The sequence below is a fragment of the Antechinus flavipes genome, chromosome 3, assembly GCF_016432865.1.
Source record: "Antechinus flavipes isolate AdamAnt ecotype Samford, QLD, Australia chromosome 3, AdamAnt_v2, whole genome shotgun sequence".
Lineage (NCBI taxonomy): Eukaryota > Metazoa > Chordata > Mammalia > Dasyuromorphia > Dasyuridae > Antechinus > Antechinus flavipes.
In genome coordinates, this window is record NC_067400.1 from 248,316,095 (window position 1) to 248,332,491 (window position 16,397).

The 16,397-nt window shown below is 30.7% G+C and overlaps 1 protein-coding gene across 3 annotated transcripts in view; it reads left to right on the forward strand.

Moving 5' to 3' along the window:
* The window catches only part of USP16 (ubiquitin specific peptidase 16), a 68,515-nt gene that overhangs the window by 46,860 nt on the left and 5,258 nt on the right, over nucleotides 1-16,397 (forward strand). For all 3 annotated transcript variants that reach the window (XM_051984846.1, XM_051984847.1, XM_051984845.1), the window contains 10 exons: nucleotides 596-699; nucleotides 1,462-1,565; nucleotides 5,412-5,599; nucleotides 7,802-7,897; nucleotides 8,712-8,842; nucleotides 9,156-9,243; nucleotides 10,951-11,029; nucleotides 12,506-12,597; nucleotides 13,469-13,525; nucleotides 14,320-14,490. In XM_051984846.1, coding sequence (XP_051840806.1) covers nucleotides 596-699; nucleotides 1,462-1,565; nucleotides 5,412-5,599; nucleotides 7,802-7,897; nucleotides 8,712-8,842; nucleotides 9,156-9,243; nucleotides 10,951-11,029; nucleotides 12,506-12,597; nucleotides 13,469-13,525; nucleotides 14,320-14,490 — 1,110 coding nt within the window. The remainder of the gene's footprint in view (nucleotides 1-595; nucleotides 700-1,461; nucleotides 1,566-5,411; nucleotides 5,600-7,801; nucleotides 7,898-8,711; nucleotides 8,843-9,155; nucleotides 9,244-10,950; nucleotides 11,030-12,505; nucleotides 12,598-13,468; nucleotides 13,526-14,319; nucleotides 14,491-16,397) is intronic.

The window sequence follows — 16,397 nt, forward strand, 5'->3', positions numbered from 1 at the left end:
GATAAATGAAAGGTAAGGATGACTTACACTGAGATTTAGAGGGAATGGAAAGAGGAAATGGTTGTGAGAATTACTTTCTATATACATGACTGTCTTATAAATATCAACATATACAAACATATAAAGAATATGCTTACATACGTAGATACAAAAATTAAGTGAACTGAATAGACAGCAACAAACATAAACATTTCCACAAAATACACACAAGGTGGTACTTAAAGGCATTGATCTAGAACATACAACTTATTTTTTCATTACATGTTAATTTTTAATCTAATACCAGAACCTCCCTGAATTCTTATGTCCTCTTTTTTAAATGTTTCATTGACCTCGTTTTCTTTTTTCTTCTTGCCCAACACCTTCCTTTCCGCAAAAGTCCTCCCTTATGAATAGGTATCTGATTTTTTTCATAATTACTTTCTTCCTCAAACTTAAATTTTGGCTTTAATTACTTTGGAGACTCTTAAGTTTTAATAAAGAATTGGAGTCTTAATATTTCATTTTTTTAAAAGACAAGTCATCTTCCTTGTTCATGTTAACTTGTGGATTTTTGCATAAAATTTTGTAATTTTTAGCTTCTTTCTTTCATTAGGGTTGTGGCAGAGATTCTGAAGAACAGCATGCTTTGAAGCATTATACCACACCAAGATCAGAACCTCATTGTTTGGTGCTTAGTTTGTACAACTGGAGTGTGTGGTGAGTTTGGGGAACTACTGAACACATTTGCTTGCAAAAGACTTTGAACTAATGAGGATTTTTGAAAAATTTTTAAGAACTAAACAGTTAACCATGCAAAATATATTTCAAGAAGGTAGACTATGTAATAATTTCTTATAGTGACTTAGTTAATGATATTCTGCTTTGCAGAAAAATGTTATGAAATACCATTTAAAAAATTATATAGTTCTTAATGCAAAAGTGATCACAGTTCAATGTAAAAATTCAAAGATGTTGAGAATAAATGAAGTTTTTACAAAATCTTTGTAGGGAAACAAACATAAGTTATATTTTATTCTAATGCATTCAGGTGTGTAATATAAAATAATTTCTCAACTCTGGCCTTTCAGATAGGATTCACCCCACATGTAATATTGCTTAATTGTAAGATCTGATAAGCACATTTCTGTTGAACTTTGCTTTGAAATTGGTTTATACAAAATTCATTGACATTTTCCATTTTAATTCATCATTCCACTAATACATTACATTTGGATTTTTGTTGATATTAGATTGTTTTTGAAATCTTGCCTAACTTGGTAGTAAAAACAGCTTTATTAAAGATGTACAGAATTCTAAAAAAAAAAAATTACTTATATGATATGACAAAAATGCTTTTTTATTTTTTATAAGATTTGACATCTAAAGTTAATGTCTAAATTCTAAGACCTTTGAGGTTTGGTTTTTTTTGTTTTGTTTTGTTTTGGTTATTGTTTTCTTCTGGTACTTTTTGGGAGGCAGGTGTTACTTGTGTGAGGAGGAGGTCCAATATAGCAGCTCAAGTCGATTGGGTCAACTTGTGGATTATATTAGAAAACAAACCAATGTCAAAACTCCACGACCAGGTAAAGTCTTGTAGTGAATATATACTTTTAAATATTGCTCTACACTTAAGCAGATGGGTGAATCTTATGTATAAGGCTTAGATCTAAATCTCTTTATCATTAATTATTGAATTCTAATTATATGGGAGTCTCATTCTGATATAGTCTTTGGCATCCATGCTCTGGTGTATACAGGATTATAACTATTTCATGTGAAAAAAAAAAGGTCTTAACATCTAAAAGATTATTACCTTCTGCAGTATTTACTAGATCTTTTAATTAATTAGGCTATCAATAAAGCAGCTATTCATTCATTGGAATGACTTATATTCATGGTCTCTGATTCATCTTCATTTTAGATATAATTGTTTATAAATGAGTAAAATAATACTAAATATGTTAAAATATGAGGCCATTGCAGAGTTGCCTTATATTTATTGTTTCTACTGTCATCTATTTTATTTTAATTTTAATTTTTAATAATAGCTTTCTATTTTCAAAATACATGCAAATATAGTCTTCACCATTGCTCCTTGAAAGACCCCGTGTTCCAAATTTTTCTACCATCTTCCCTAGACAAGGAGTAATCCAATATAGGTTAAATATATGCAGTTCCTCTAAACATACTTCCACACCCTTCATGCTGCACAAGAAAAATCAGATCAAAAAAGAGAAAGAAAACAAAAAACAAACAACAGCTAAAAGGTGAAAATACTATATATTGTGATCCACATTCAGTCTCTCTAGTCCTCTTTCTGGATGTAGATGGTTCTCTCCATCACAAGTCTGTTGGAATTGGTCTGAATCACTTCATTGTTGAAGAGTCACATCTATCAGAATTGATCATTATATCATCTTATTGTTGCTGTGTACTATGTTCTCTTGGTTCTATTCATTTCACTTAGCATTAGTTCATGTAAGTCTCTCCAGGCCTCTCTAAAATCATCTTCCTGATCATTTTTTATAGAACAGTAATACTCTATAATATTCATATACCGTAACTTATTCAGCCATTTCCCAGCTGATGGGCATCCATTCATGTGCCACCAAAAAAAGGGCTGCTACAAACATTTTTGCACATGTGGGTCCTTTTCCTTTTTTTTATGATCTCTTTGGGATGCAGACCTAGGAGAGATCTGCTGGATCAAAATTATGCACAATTTTGATAACCCTTTGGTCATAGTTCCAAATTGCTCTCAATGCATCAGTGTCCCAGTTTTCCCACATCCCCTCCAACGTTTATCATTATCTTTTCCTCTCATCTTAGCTATACTGAGGTGTGTAATGGTACCTCAGAGTTGTCTTAATTTGCATTTCTCTAATCAATAGTGATTTAGAGCATTTTTTCTTATGAGTATCATCTATTTAGATAGCAAAACAGTGCATTGTTGTTGTATCTCGAGTCCTCAAGTGCCATTTTTGATGAAGAATATGCTATTGAACTATTATTTTAATTTGCATTTGAGTTATAAATTTAAGATGACTTTGAAATTGTCTTGGAAATGGAAATTTTTGGTCAACTACCTTCCTTTATATCTGCATTCTTCACCATTTTTCTTTTTTCTTTTCAATAGTATTTTGTTTTCTGAATATATGTAAAGATAGTTTTCAACATTCATTTTTGTAACCTCTTTCCCATTCCCTGCTCCTCAATACAGCAAGCAATCTGATATAGTTTAAATATGTGTCATCCTTTTAAATACATTTCCATATTTCTCATGTGGCTTTACCATTTTTCTTTTTCTTTTATTTTAAAAAAAAATCTTTTTTTGGCTTTACCATTTTTCAAGAAGAGCTTATCTTATTATTTAAGAAGAATAGAACCACAAATTTATATGCATCTTGATACTCTTCAGTGTTAAAATAAGTACTTATACCAATTTAAATTCTTTGAATTCAACAAATTAAAAATAAGTAAAAATTACTTCTGTTTACCTAATACTTCTCACAAACTTTGTGATATAAGTGGAAGAGGCATATGAGCAAAAAAAAAAAAAAAATCACAAGTCCATGAGACGTGTTAAAACTGAATGTATTATAAGACAAATGAATATGCATGTGGAACTCCTATACCAAGTGCAAAGGAATTCACAATCTATGCTGAAGCTGAATAGTTATTATGAGTTACAGAAAGGAAAAGTCTCATGTGAGAAATGAAGCACAATCCCTTCCCAAATGGGAGTGATAGGAAGAAGGGAGCAGTAGGGTAAGAAGAACTGGAATTCAAGTAGGATGGCAAAGGTAGCATTCTTTTACCTTGGGAACTGCTAGATTATGAAGATATAATAGTCTGCTTATCTCTAAGGATCCCAAGTACACATAATTTCTCAATCTGGTACAGACTGACTGGTGTCTGTCTTGTTAACTGGTTTGACCTTACAAGGACACACAAAAGCCCTCAGAGATGAATATTAAGTCAGCATGGGAAGGGATGCAGTACAGGGTGCAAGATGGGAGGCTTGGGTGTCATCCTTGACTTGTTCTGGCTCCTGTATATCCCAGGACCAATGTTTCTGGAAAAATTTGGCAACTCAAGAAAACAGGTTAAGTTGGCTCCAAGGCAACAGGCAACACTGTTTCAATCATTGGAGATAGAGTTATTAAATGGTGCAGCATTGCCCAAAAATTGCTTATGATGTGATGGAGTGTATCATGTGACATGTTTACAGATAGCTGTGATACAAGGTAGAATGTCATAAAGATAAAAAAGAGTTCCAGATAAAGTTGTGCAGGAAAATTTGAGGAAATATGTATGTAGTTGACCTCATTTTTTTTTTTTTTTGAGGAGAATTTTTAAGAACTATAGGTGGTAGCACCTAAACTGGATATTGAGGAAAAGTGAAGATTTCAACAAGCAAATATGAATAAAGATATAGTAGCAGTGGCCATGAGAGAGTTAAGTTTTAAGGAAGAAAAATTCTGTGAAATGTTTCAGAGAGAGGTTTAAAAAAAATGTGGACTGAGAAAAGACCATTGAATAGATCTACTTGGTAATTTTAAAAGAAGAGATTTAGAAGCCACATTAGAAGGAGTTGAAAAATTAATCGGTCATTAAATATATTAAGTTTCCACTATGCACCAGGCACTGTGCTAAGTACTGGGAATTCAAGTAAGGAAAATAGACAATGTCTGCCCTGTGGCACTTTATAATCTAATGGGGGAAGACAAAATAGAAAAAGAAACTGAAAGGGAGAAAGGTGTTAACTGCCAGCCAATGCCCTGCATAGATCTACAATCAAAGCCAACCAGAGCAGGCTAATAGCAAATGAAATGAAATCACCAAATTTAGAACTTTCCTTTTAGAAATTGAATAGTGAAGAAGTAAGAGTTGTGTAAGATTATAATACGGTCAAGCAAAGGTTTATTTTTGTTTAAACTTATTTGTAGGCAGTGATGAAGAATTCAGAAGAAAAGTAGGGATTGAAGATGAGAAAAGAAATCTTTCTTCTGACATTAAAGCAAAGGAGGAGAAGATAGGTAGTGACATATAGAGATTTTGAAGTAGAGAGAGGAGCTCATGATATGTGACCTCAGTATTGATAAATGAAGGAGAGGCAATCTACTAAAATAATGGTAGAGGTTGGGAATTTAAGGAAAAGGTCTGCAGCAACCCCATTAAGATTGTGATAGAGCATTAGGAATACATAAAAGGAACTATTGAAAACTGTTGATTCATTTATACTTCATGTAATTTAGCAATGAATTCTGTAATTGTGTAAGTATAAAAAAATCAGTAAAATCAGATTGGTTCCATTTGAATTATACTATTAAAATTTTTAAGTATAGCTACATTCTCACTGATCAATTATGAAATAATGAATTTTTTTAACACATTGATTAAACCTTTATTTTTTTATTTTTTTTTAGCATCAAAAGATCAAGGGAAAACTGAAATCGAAAACAAAAAATTAGAAAAAGACAGCAAAAATGAATTGGAGAGAGAGAAAAAGGAAAATATGACTAAAGAAAATTCTCCACTGAATTCTACTATTCAAGTGACTGTGAAAGGACTCAGTAATTTGGGGAATACATGTTTCTTTAATGCAGTTATGCAGGTGATCAAGTGTTAAATATTTATCTTAATGCTATATATCATTTTATAGGACTTGTTTATTTTACAAAATATTTTATTGCATCTTACAAGATAAATTAATGAAGTGTTTTACTTTTCTATAACTTTATATATAATTTTGCCATCATTTATATTAAATACTTTAATATTTTGCTAGATCTTTGATTTCATGTATGTGGATTTATCCTCTGAGAGCATAAATCACAACCTATCCATACCTTCTCATCACAAATCTTCAATAGAGGCTTTTTTAAAAGATCTTGTGGATCAATTTATAGATATTTTGACATTACTTTGATAGTAATAGACTACCTCAGATTTTCTTCTTTGTTTTTAATACATGAATAGCTCATCTCCTTTCCCAGTCATTCATCTCTAGTTAGTTTTATGCTGCTTCTGTTTATAATGCTCCAGTGTTTATAATTTGCTCCATCCTATTTCTATGTTCTTTGTGTTTTTCTCTTTGCTCCTTCGATGAACTATTGCATGGATTCAGAGACTTTTTTTGTGCAGCTTATAGCCATATAACATAGTTGGAAGAAATTTTTTTCTTTAACAAAGACATTTTTGGTATAAATAAAGTCACTGTATGAAGCAGAGCAGTAAAACAAAAAAGCTGAAGTATTTTACTTTTTTGTTTGTTTTGTTTTGTTTTGTTTTTGCTTTGGGAATTTTTTTTTTTTTTGATACTTGTCTAACATGCTTGTGCTCTAAAAATAATTAATAAGGAAATAACTTTAGATGATGGCTAGCTTTGTTTAATGTTATGCAATTTTCATGAACAATCCAAGTGTAATTATTAAAAACATGCATATTAAATTGATGTAATTGAAATAAAAGTTTCATAAATGGGGGAAAAAACAGCTTGGGTAATAGACAGCTAGCTCAGAATTAGCAAGTCCTACTTTGTCAAACTCCTCTGCTCACATCTGATCCTGGGCAAATCCCTTTTAACTTCTAAGTATCCTAGGTAACTTTTCTAAAACTGTTACAGAATAGTTCCTGAGCAGTATTTGATAGTAGAAAATTTCATCAAGTGCTCCCTATACCAAATTCAGAATTGAAATAAAAATTATGAGCTTATAATTTAATTTTAATTAGTGTATTAGAAACTCAAATATTGAAGAGATAAAAACTGAAATGTGAGAATTATATTCTTATTAAGAATTTATTTTAAACTGAATATTAACTAGGTGATAAAATAGTAAACATTTACTATGTACCCTCAGTGAGCCATAAATTACTTTGAGAATTTTATTGAATTATATAAAGGCAGTTTTTGTAATGTCCAGACTAGCTCTCTTGAGGACTTTGGGATCAGCCTGAGTCCTTGATCTTAGTGGAGGAGTGAAAAAGGCAGGAGAGTTACCACGAGGCTGTTCAAAGATGGAGTCCAGAGTCTAGAATCTAAGGTCTTTGTGTATGGATGAGGGACTCCTTCTGAGTCCTTCCAGCCCTTAAATACTTCAGTACAATTACATTACTACAGCACACTGAGCATGTGCCAACTGTAGCCATTGCTTCACCATATTATACCAAATATGTGCTTAACTAGAGAATCATCTCATCACACTGAGTAGGTACTTAACTATAAGGACCCTGCTGTCACTATCTTAAGTATACTTTTTCAGTCCAGCCCTCTACAAATTTTTGTACATTAGTGTTTTAATACCAATGTAAAAGCTCGGCATGTTCAGGAAATTTGATGTTACCCTGAGAAAAATTTTCCAAGTTACTTTATTGGTAGAGTGAATACTGAATATTGAACACATTGGGAAAAAAATGTTAAAATGGAAAATAAAATTCTCAAGAAGATAATCAAATTTATAATTCCTGATCCTAAATTTGAAAGAATTTCTGCATGCCTTAAAGTTAATAGATTGCTTATTTTTAAAAGTAGAATATAATTATTTTATCCTAGTGCACCCCTTCACTTCGAGAAAGAACTACATTTGTAACACTGACATGGCAGGAATGATGTACCTGTATCTAATGGAGCTTTTGCCAATTTTGAAAAAAAGTTACACCATGTTTTTTTAGAGGTGTAATTCTATTGTTGTTTTTCTTTTACAGTTTACATTATCCAAATCTAAAACTTTAATAAATGAAGTTTTAATCTTTTTTGCTTTCTTTTCTAGCTAATTTTATACTTTTCATCTAAAATAATTTGACTTTTTTCCCCCAGAATTTGTCACAGACTCTAGTGCTAAGAGAACTATTAAAAGAAGTAAAAATGTCTGGAACAATAATGAAAATTGAACCACCTGATTTATCCCTAACAGTATGTATTTTTATTTATGTTATAATGAGAATTTTCTTTCTTTGAAATAAATACATTATCTTCTAAGATTAAAAAATATTTTATATGGATGTTCAATATGATCTTGAATCCATAACATTTATAGATTAATAAAACTGATTGAATAATTATGAAATCTTTTTATTTAAATAATTTTTAAGAGTTGTATATTTTGTGTATATCTTTATGCATGTTTTTTTACATACATTTTTTATTCTAGAGAATGCTATTGACAGATTTGCACATTGGCAGTATCATAGCTATGGAAGTTTATCCGAGGCACAATTATTGCTAATTGAGAATGCTAGTAACACAGATATCTTGGCAGGCATTGCCAAAAATATGTCTTGTTCGTAAATAAAAGGAAATAATATTTTATTACTATTACTGTATCTTGTTTTCATTCTTGCATTTTGAACCCAGCAATCTACAAATGAAAATAAACATTTAAAACTGAAAATTGTGACGATAAACACCATAAAATTTTAAGCCAGAAAATAATATTAGTTAAAAGTGAACAGATTGTAGAATAAGGAAACAATATGGTGGAGTGAGTAGAAAGAACATTTGGCTGTAATTAGAAGACCTGGGTTCAATCCTGCCTCTCATAACTTAACATCTGTGTGATTAGGCAAATTGCTTTCCAGATCCAAGTTTCATCATTTGTAAATTAAAGGCATGGTGGGACTAGATATTCTTCCTGGTGTCTTCCATTTTTTTGTTGCTATAAATGTTTTAATTAGATAACTGTCCCTAGTGTTGATTGAAAAAACAATTTTTATTTTTTTGCATTCAGGAACCTCTAGAAATCAACCTTGAGCCTCCAGGTCCTCTTACTTTAGCCATGTGCCAATTTCTTAACGAGATGCATGAAACCAAAAGGGGAATTGTGACACCTAAAGAGCTATTTTCTCAGGTCTGTAAAAAGTGAGTACCTGTTAAGATTGTATATTGAGCATTTGAAAAGGCACTGCCTAGAACACATTTTTATTTAGGAATAATATAGAAAAAATGTGATTACATATTTTTTTAGGTGAGCAAATATATTGCATTATTTTTCTTGTGTTCTCAAAATTGTAAGTAAAAATTAGATATTCCAAAGATGGTAGTATCAGATTAAATAGAAGTTAAAATAAACTGAAAAGACTCCAGAATTAGAAATGTGATCATTGGGATTTTATAAATGTGTTTGATATGTTAGTAATTTTTGCTTTTTTTCCCTTTTGGTTAATATAAATAGAGCAGTGCGATTTAAAGGTTCTCAGCAGCAAGATAGTCAGGAACTTCTTCGGTATCTGTTGGATGGGATGAGAGCAGAAGAAATCCAGGTAAATCTGTCATTATAAATTTTGCTTTTTATAATCTAATCATTTATTTGTCTTTGAGTTAGTAATAGATTTTTAAACTCGGTAATGAATGAATGTGTAAAAGTGCTTCGTTAAGTCTGTGAATACAAACAGATATTTCTGCTCTCCAGGAGATCATCTTATAATGAGGAGACAACATATGGAAGGTTTCAGGTACAAGTTAGTGGAAAGGTACCCATAGTTTTTAGGTTCAGTCACAAAGTAGATGGTAATGTTTCTGCTTTTATATCATTTCTATTGATAAAACCATTGCTGATTGTGATATTAAACAGTGCCATGGAGTTAGTTGAAAAGAACTTCCTTTCCTAGGGCTTCAAGTAGATGTGGCTGTAGTACAGTTGTCAGGTTGTGTATCCACTTGGGTTGCTTCCCAAAATGGTGACACTAGACTGGAAGCGTTGCTATTCCCAGGACTTTGGGATTCAGAGTCCTGGATCATGTTCATTGGAGTCTGAGGGAAGAGATGAGAAGTTGGGGGAAGCAGGTCTGTTGGTTTGGAGGACACTTTTCTCAAGGCTCTTCGGCTGTTGTCTATCAGAATCTGAAAGGAAATAGTGGTCACAGTACCCTGGTACATGTTTTAATTCTGTGTCCCATTCCATCAACTACACTGATTCACCTGCCTATGAGTGTGGTTTTAAAGCACAATTTTGATTCTTGAATTTCTTGGAAGTTTTTACTCTATTATCTGTTTAATTAAAAGACTTTATAAGGAATTAAAATAAATTCTTAATGTTTAATAATTATTATAAATTATTGATTTTATTTTAGTGACATTTTTCATTTCTTTAAAGTCTTTTAGACCTTAGATGATAAGATGGTAAAACTGGTAAAATGTAGAAGAAGTTATTAGCCAAGAGCTATGTTTGATTAGCCCCTTAGATACAGAATTTTTTTTACTGTAATAATTTTTACAGATGGCACATAGAAGTGCAGAATGAGACATACATTTATAGGCAGCCAGTGTCTGGATTTGTTTTGCCTGTGTTTAATTTTTACAAAGAAGACATTTTCTTTTGATTTTGGGGTATTAGAGTGGTCATAAAGATGCCCCTAAAAAGAAAAAAAAAACATCAATGAAATGGGGTGGGTGATTTTGTTGTTTTACTGAATAGACAAAAATAGAACTAAGTTTAGAGGAAGAAGCAAACAAACTGTAGCTTTTGTAACATGTAGTAACATGTTGAGCTTATTATATGCTTTTCAAAAATCTACTGTCCTTTTTTCTCTTTTGTATATGGAAATTTTATGTTTGCTGTCTTTAATTCAGTATAATAAGAACTTTTGAAAATCACTTAACTTTTTCTGTAAAAAAGGATAATTGAGTAGAAAGTTTTTAAGCATTAGAAATATTTTGAATTAGTAGGCTGTGTTTTTATCTTCCAGTAGGACCTTGTTAGAAGACTTTTTACTCAGAGTTATTTTTGTTAAGTGTTGTGATTTAAAAGTACACATATGGATACAAAAAAATGGCTTACTAGTTGAGATATTTCAGTTCTTCCCCTAATCAATAGCATTCACCTTAGGAATTGGAAAGAATAAGAATATGATTAATTTTTACAATTGTTTTATTGTAGATAGTGTTTTATAGGCTTCTATTTTAACTGTGATTATGCAGAAATTGATAAAATATAATCATAATATATGTACTCAATTTGTTATTTTCAGAGAGTAAGTACTGGTATTCTTAAAGCACTTGGCAATTCCTCTGAAAAATTAGATGAAGAACTTAAAAAGAAAATTAAAGGTAATGTCTGATTTCCAGAATACAAACACCAAAGTAAAATCATTTTTGTCTTTAGTTATAATTTAGATATTGGTTATTAGCATATTTGTATTTGAGAATTTTTTATGTATGGATCCTTTGATACTTCCATTTTGCTTTGAGTTAAGTGAAACAGTTCTAATATGGATATACCAGAAAAGGAAATTATGGTAGGCTTCAGTTGTATAATAATATTTATTAGAGAAGTTAAACCTGTGGCTATTCCCCACTTTATCGGTTTTAGAGTATTAAAGCATTAGAAATTACTTTGATATTGACTTTTTACCATTTGATGATATCCTGTAGAACTAGGCCAGTGAAACAAATAATTGACACAGCCTTGCCTTAGATACATTTCTGTTACCTAGATCAAAACTTCTTAAACTGAGAGTCATAACTCAATGTCAGGAAAAGTTAGTAGTAACTTTTATTGTAGCAGCAGTAAAAGATATCATATATTTTGTTGAACTAATTTTTTATGTAAAAATAAACATTCATATCCATCTCATTAGTATGTACATTTGCTTTCATCTTAAATGATAAAATTATATGTATACCAAAGATTTGTTTTGAGGTAAATTTCTTTATGATTTATTATAAGTAAATTTGAATTGTAACCTGTTTTACGTATCTGCATACCAGAGGGTCACATAAAAATTTATTGGGCACAAAGGGGTCACAAGTGGAAAAAGTTTAAGAAGTTCTGACCTAGATGACCAAAGTTGATAAATATATTTATTATCTGTAGAAAGTATGACTTGGCTTTACATCCCTGGTGTTAATATAGTGAAAAGGAAGAAAGGAGAAAATGGCTTTTGGCTTATATTTGATAGTTTTTTAATACATATATTATGTCCTTTGAATATATTTTGTATTTTTTTTGTGAATATATAGCTTCACTTTAGAATAATGTAATATTCTTGAAGACAGGAATGCTTTTCTTTTTGTATTTATATTCCAAGAGTCTAACACAATTCCAGGTACAATTCTTGTTCAATTGAATTCAAGGAAGTGAACATACTCTCATACTGTATTTTTTAAATCATATTGTGATTAAAATTTAGTAAACTAAATCTACTACCTCCAACTATCAGAATTTCTTATTGTAATTTTTCTCTAGTAGCAAGATTCATAGAATTTTAGAGGGATAGGAGACCTTAGTAATAATGTTCCCTTCCCCCATTTTTAGATGAAGCAAGTGTGGCCTAGAGGTGACTTTGCTAGATAGTAGAACAGGGATTAGAGGACATTCCTCCTGGCCTTGTTCATTATACCACCTTTCTATTTGAAGCCAATGAATATTGGATAATATTGCATTTATGTGAGTTTGTTGATTAGGAAACCTTAAATTTTATCCAGTTTATAAGGACTAATTGCGTGTATCATCTAGTTTATTTTTTTTTCCATTTGCTTTATCTGTTAATTTTAAAGAATTATTTTGTTAAACCATTTTTATAGAGCACGAAAAAAAAAAAGCAATACCAAGCTTTGTGGATAGAATATTTGGTGGAGAACTAACTAGTACAATCATGTGTGAGGAATGCAAAACTGTAAGTAAATCTTTTTGATAATGGCTAGATTTATTCAACATGTAAAATATAAATTAAAATTTTTACTTTACAGAAAAGGTTATAACTTCTAAACTGCAATATTATAAACATCTATTCAGGTGTATATGGTATTGTGTTAATACAAAGCTAATTTAAAAAAATTTTGGCCTTACCCTGAAATATTTTCTAGTTATTACATGGTCATATTTCTTTCCATGAATTTATACTTGCAGCTTATTGGTACAGTGATAATGATAATATGATGATAGAATAGTATATTTTAATGATAATGCAGTTTAATTTTAATTAACAATTAATTGGATATTGATAATATATTTTAAAATTACATTTTAAGCTCAGTATATAATTATATTTTTGTTCGATGTAATTTGTTAGCCTTACAATACTTTATTGTAATTCTGTATTACAGTATAGAAGAAAGTTTTATAATTTTTAATTAATTAATTAATTTCTTCAATTGTAGCAAAATTTATCCAAAACATTTTTAGTGTGTTTTTAGGCTATGTTGGCATTCTGGAAAAACGTGGAAAGCTGGGCTTGGAATCAGGAAGGCCTGAATTCAAATTTGATCTCAGACAGTAATTAGCTTCATGACCCTGGGCACTCACCTAATAGTTGTCTGCCTCAGTTTTCCTCAGCCTGTAAAATGGGGATAGTAACAATTCATTGTTTTGAAAATTAAATGAAATAATTTGTAAAGTCCTTACTATAGCACCTAGTATTTAGTAATTACTATATATGTGCTTATTCCCTTCTCCTTCACTTTTAAAATAAAGTGATCTCCTTATTTTTTAATGCTTTAAGTAAAAATTTCTTTGCTTTTAAAAAGTGTTTTTGGTGTTTGGTTAAGGTCTCGTTGGTTCATGAATCTTTCCTTGATTTGTCTCTCCCTGTTTTAGATGATCAGGTAAGATTACTGAGTTTAATTTATGTAAAAATTTTCATATTATATATATGTAGGAATAAAGACTTTAAAACATTTATTAAAGAAGCTTTTTATTATTAGCTTGCTTTAGATTAATAAATATTATTTGTAAAGTCTCCTGAAAATAGGGACAAGTATGAAAAAAGTTAATTCTATTTAATTATAATGGATTTACTGAAACCTCCTTAATAGTCTTATGTATCATGTTATAGTTTAAGTATTAAGAATAACACTGTGTTAGAACTGGCTTGTACAAGGTGATAGAGAAATCTCTTTATCTTTAGTATATTAATTTTCTTCTTTTAGAGTAAATGTTAGGTGCAAAACTGTCATCATAAAAAAGGGATAGGCTTAATTTAGTCAATGGACAGTGAGGCATCCCACAAATTTTCTTAAAAACTCATGTCCTCATGAGTTTCCATATGCATGGAAACCACCCTGACATTTAACTCCTTTTTGAAACTTTCATTTATCTACTTAAAAAAAGGAATTGCTATAATTATGTTACGTTTACCTCCACATAATACAACAGAACATTTTATGTAGAAATGTTCTTAATTGCATAGCAAATCTAGTACATATTGATTGTATGTATTAATTCAACCCATTTTCTTTTTTTCTTCTTTTTGCTTGAAAAAGTAATAATTTTTATCCTGGTTAATTTTAATATTTTAGGAAAATGTGTATTATTAAACTATAACATAAAAAATTTAAGCAAAGTTAAGTTCTTTGTTAACTACTGTTACTAATATTTAAAATTTACATTCTGTTTTAAGAGTGGTAAGAAAAGTATAAATAATAAAAATATCAAAAAAACAAAGGAAGATGAAGACAGTGAGGAAGAGAAAGATAACAATAGTTATGTGAAAGAGAAAAATAATATTCCTTCTTGTACAAGTAAGCATTTGCAGAAAAAGGCAAAGAAGCAAGCCAAAAAGCAAGCAAAGGTTAGTAATTACAAATAATGATCTTCTACCTTGTTTTTTTATAATGTGCTGTTTGGCTTATAGTTAAGAGAATTTTCTTTTCCACCTCCTCATTTTATGAGTGGTTATTTCATTTGTAAGGGAATTGGTTATATTTGAAATTTTGATTTATACTATATTTTTAAACTGCCTTTTCTCCCTGAAATATTTTTTGTTCCATGTGATTTGTTAGATTTACTGTATCAATAATAATCTTCTTTCACTTATAGCAAAATTTATCCAAAATTAGATTATTCTTGACATAGTCTACATTTACTTAAATTTCTGATACTTTGATTTTGCTGGCATATTTAAAAAGACCCAGTAATGGGAGTCAGATTACCGGAGTGTGAATTGCTCTTGAGATGCTGTGGTCATAGACAAGTCACTTTTCTCAGAGACTGTTTCTTTATCTGTAAAATAATGCACATCCAATATGTACTTCCAGATTTGTTTTGAAGAAAAGTTTTCGCAAATCTGGAAATACTACAGAAGTATGTTATTGTTTTATTATTGGTTTTGTTGACATTTTAAGCTCAGTATATAAAAAATACAGAATTCATTATTTTTCCCTCTAAACCTTCCCTGTTCCTACATTCCTTATTATTGTAGAAGGGAACATCATTTTCCCAGTATCAAAAACCCACAATGGGAGTCATCCTGGATTTCTCATCATCTCCACATCTCCACATCCAGTATTTTGCCACGGTCTATTGATTTCACTTTTGCAGTATCTCTCAAATATATCCTCTTTGTTCCTCTGACGATACCACCATTTTAGTGCAGACCTTCATTATCTCATCCCTTATGATTATTGCCAACAGCTTCCTGGTAGGTCACCCTGCCTCAAGTCTCTTCCCACTCATTTTATCCTGATTTTCTCAAAAGTTTAGATCTATTCATGTTACTCCCCTTCCTCAACAAATTCATATTGTTTCATATTATCTCCATGATCAAATACAAAATGTTTTGTTAAGCTTTCAAAGCCCTTTATAACCTGGCACCCTCCTGCTTTTCTATTTTTTGTGTGTCTTCTTCCCTAAAACCTCCTCTTTAACCCAGTAACACTAACTCTCCTGGTTGGTCCCAAAACAAGACACTCAATCTCTGAACTTCACACCTTCTCTCTGTGTCTCATTCCTAGAAATGCTTTTCCTCTGCTACTCTGGTTTCCTTTTAAGCCCCAACTAAAATCTACTTTCTTTAGGAAGCCTTCCTTAATACCTCTTAATTCTAGTATCTTCTCTATTATTTCCTAGTTTTCTTGTATATAGCTTGCTTTATATGTTTGTTAGTTCATTGTCTTCTTTATTGATTATGTGCTCCCTGAGGGCAAGAACTATCTTTTGCCTCTTTTTGTATCTCCCAGTGCTTAGCATAGTGCCTGGCACACAGTAGACATTTAATTGATATTTATTGATTGACTGATTGATTTAACCTCATTAAGAAGCTCCCTGAAGGAACTTGACTTTTATATTCCTGTCCCCACCATTTCTTAGCATGGTATTTGATAAATAGCAAGAACTTAATTCTTTTCTATCATCTTCCTGTCCATTTTTCCAATCCTGCTCAACTTCCACTTTCATGACTACTCTAGTTCTCATTGATTGTTCCCTTCCCAAAATTTCCATTATACATATAATATTTGCTATATGTATTTTTCTTTCTTAACTGTATATACACCAGTGCCAAATAGAATTAGGCATTTTTTGCTGTTCATTGTTGATTGACTGATGGCCTTGGTTTAGGTGGCTCCAAATATAAAAGTATTGTTTAGTTTTGTTTTTCTTTTTGCTTGCAAAGTGTTTGAAATAAGAGTTCTAGACACTGATACACCTCTACTAAATAGTTCTTTTTTTTAATTAATAATCTTTATTTTTGTCTTTTGT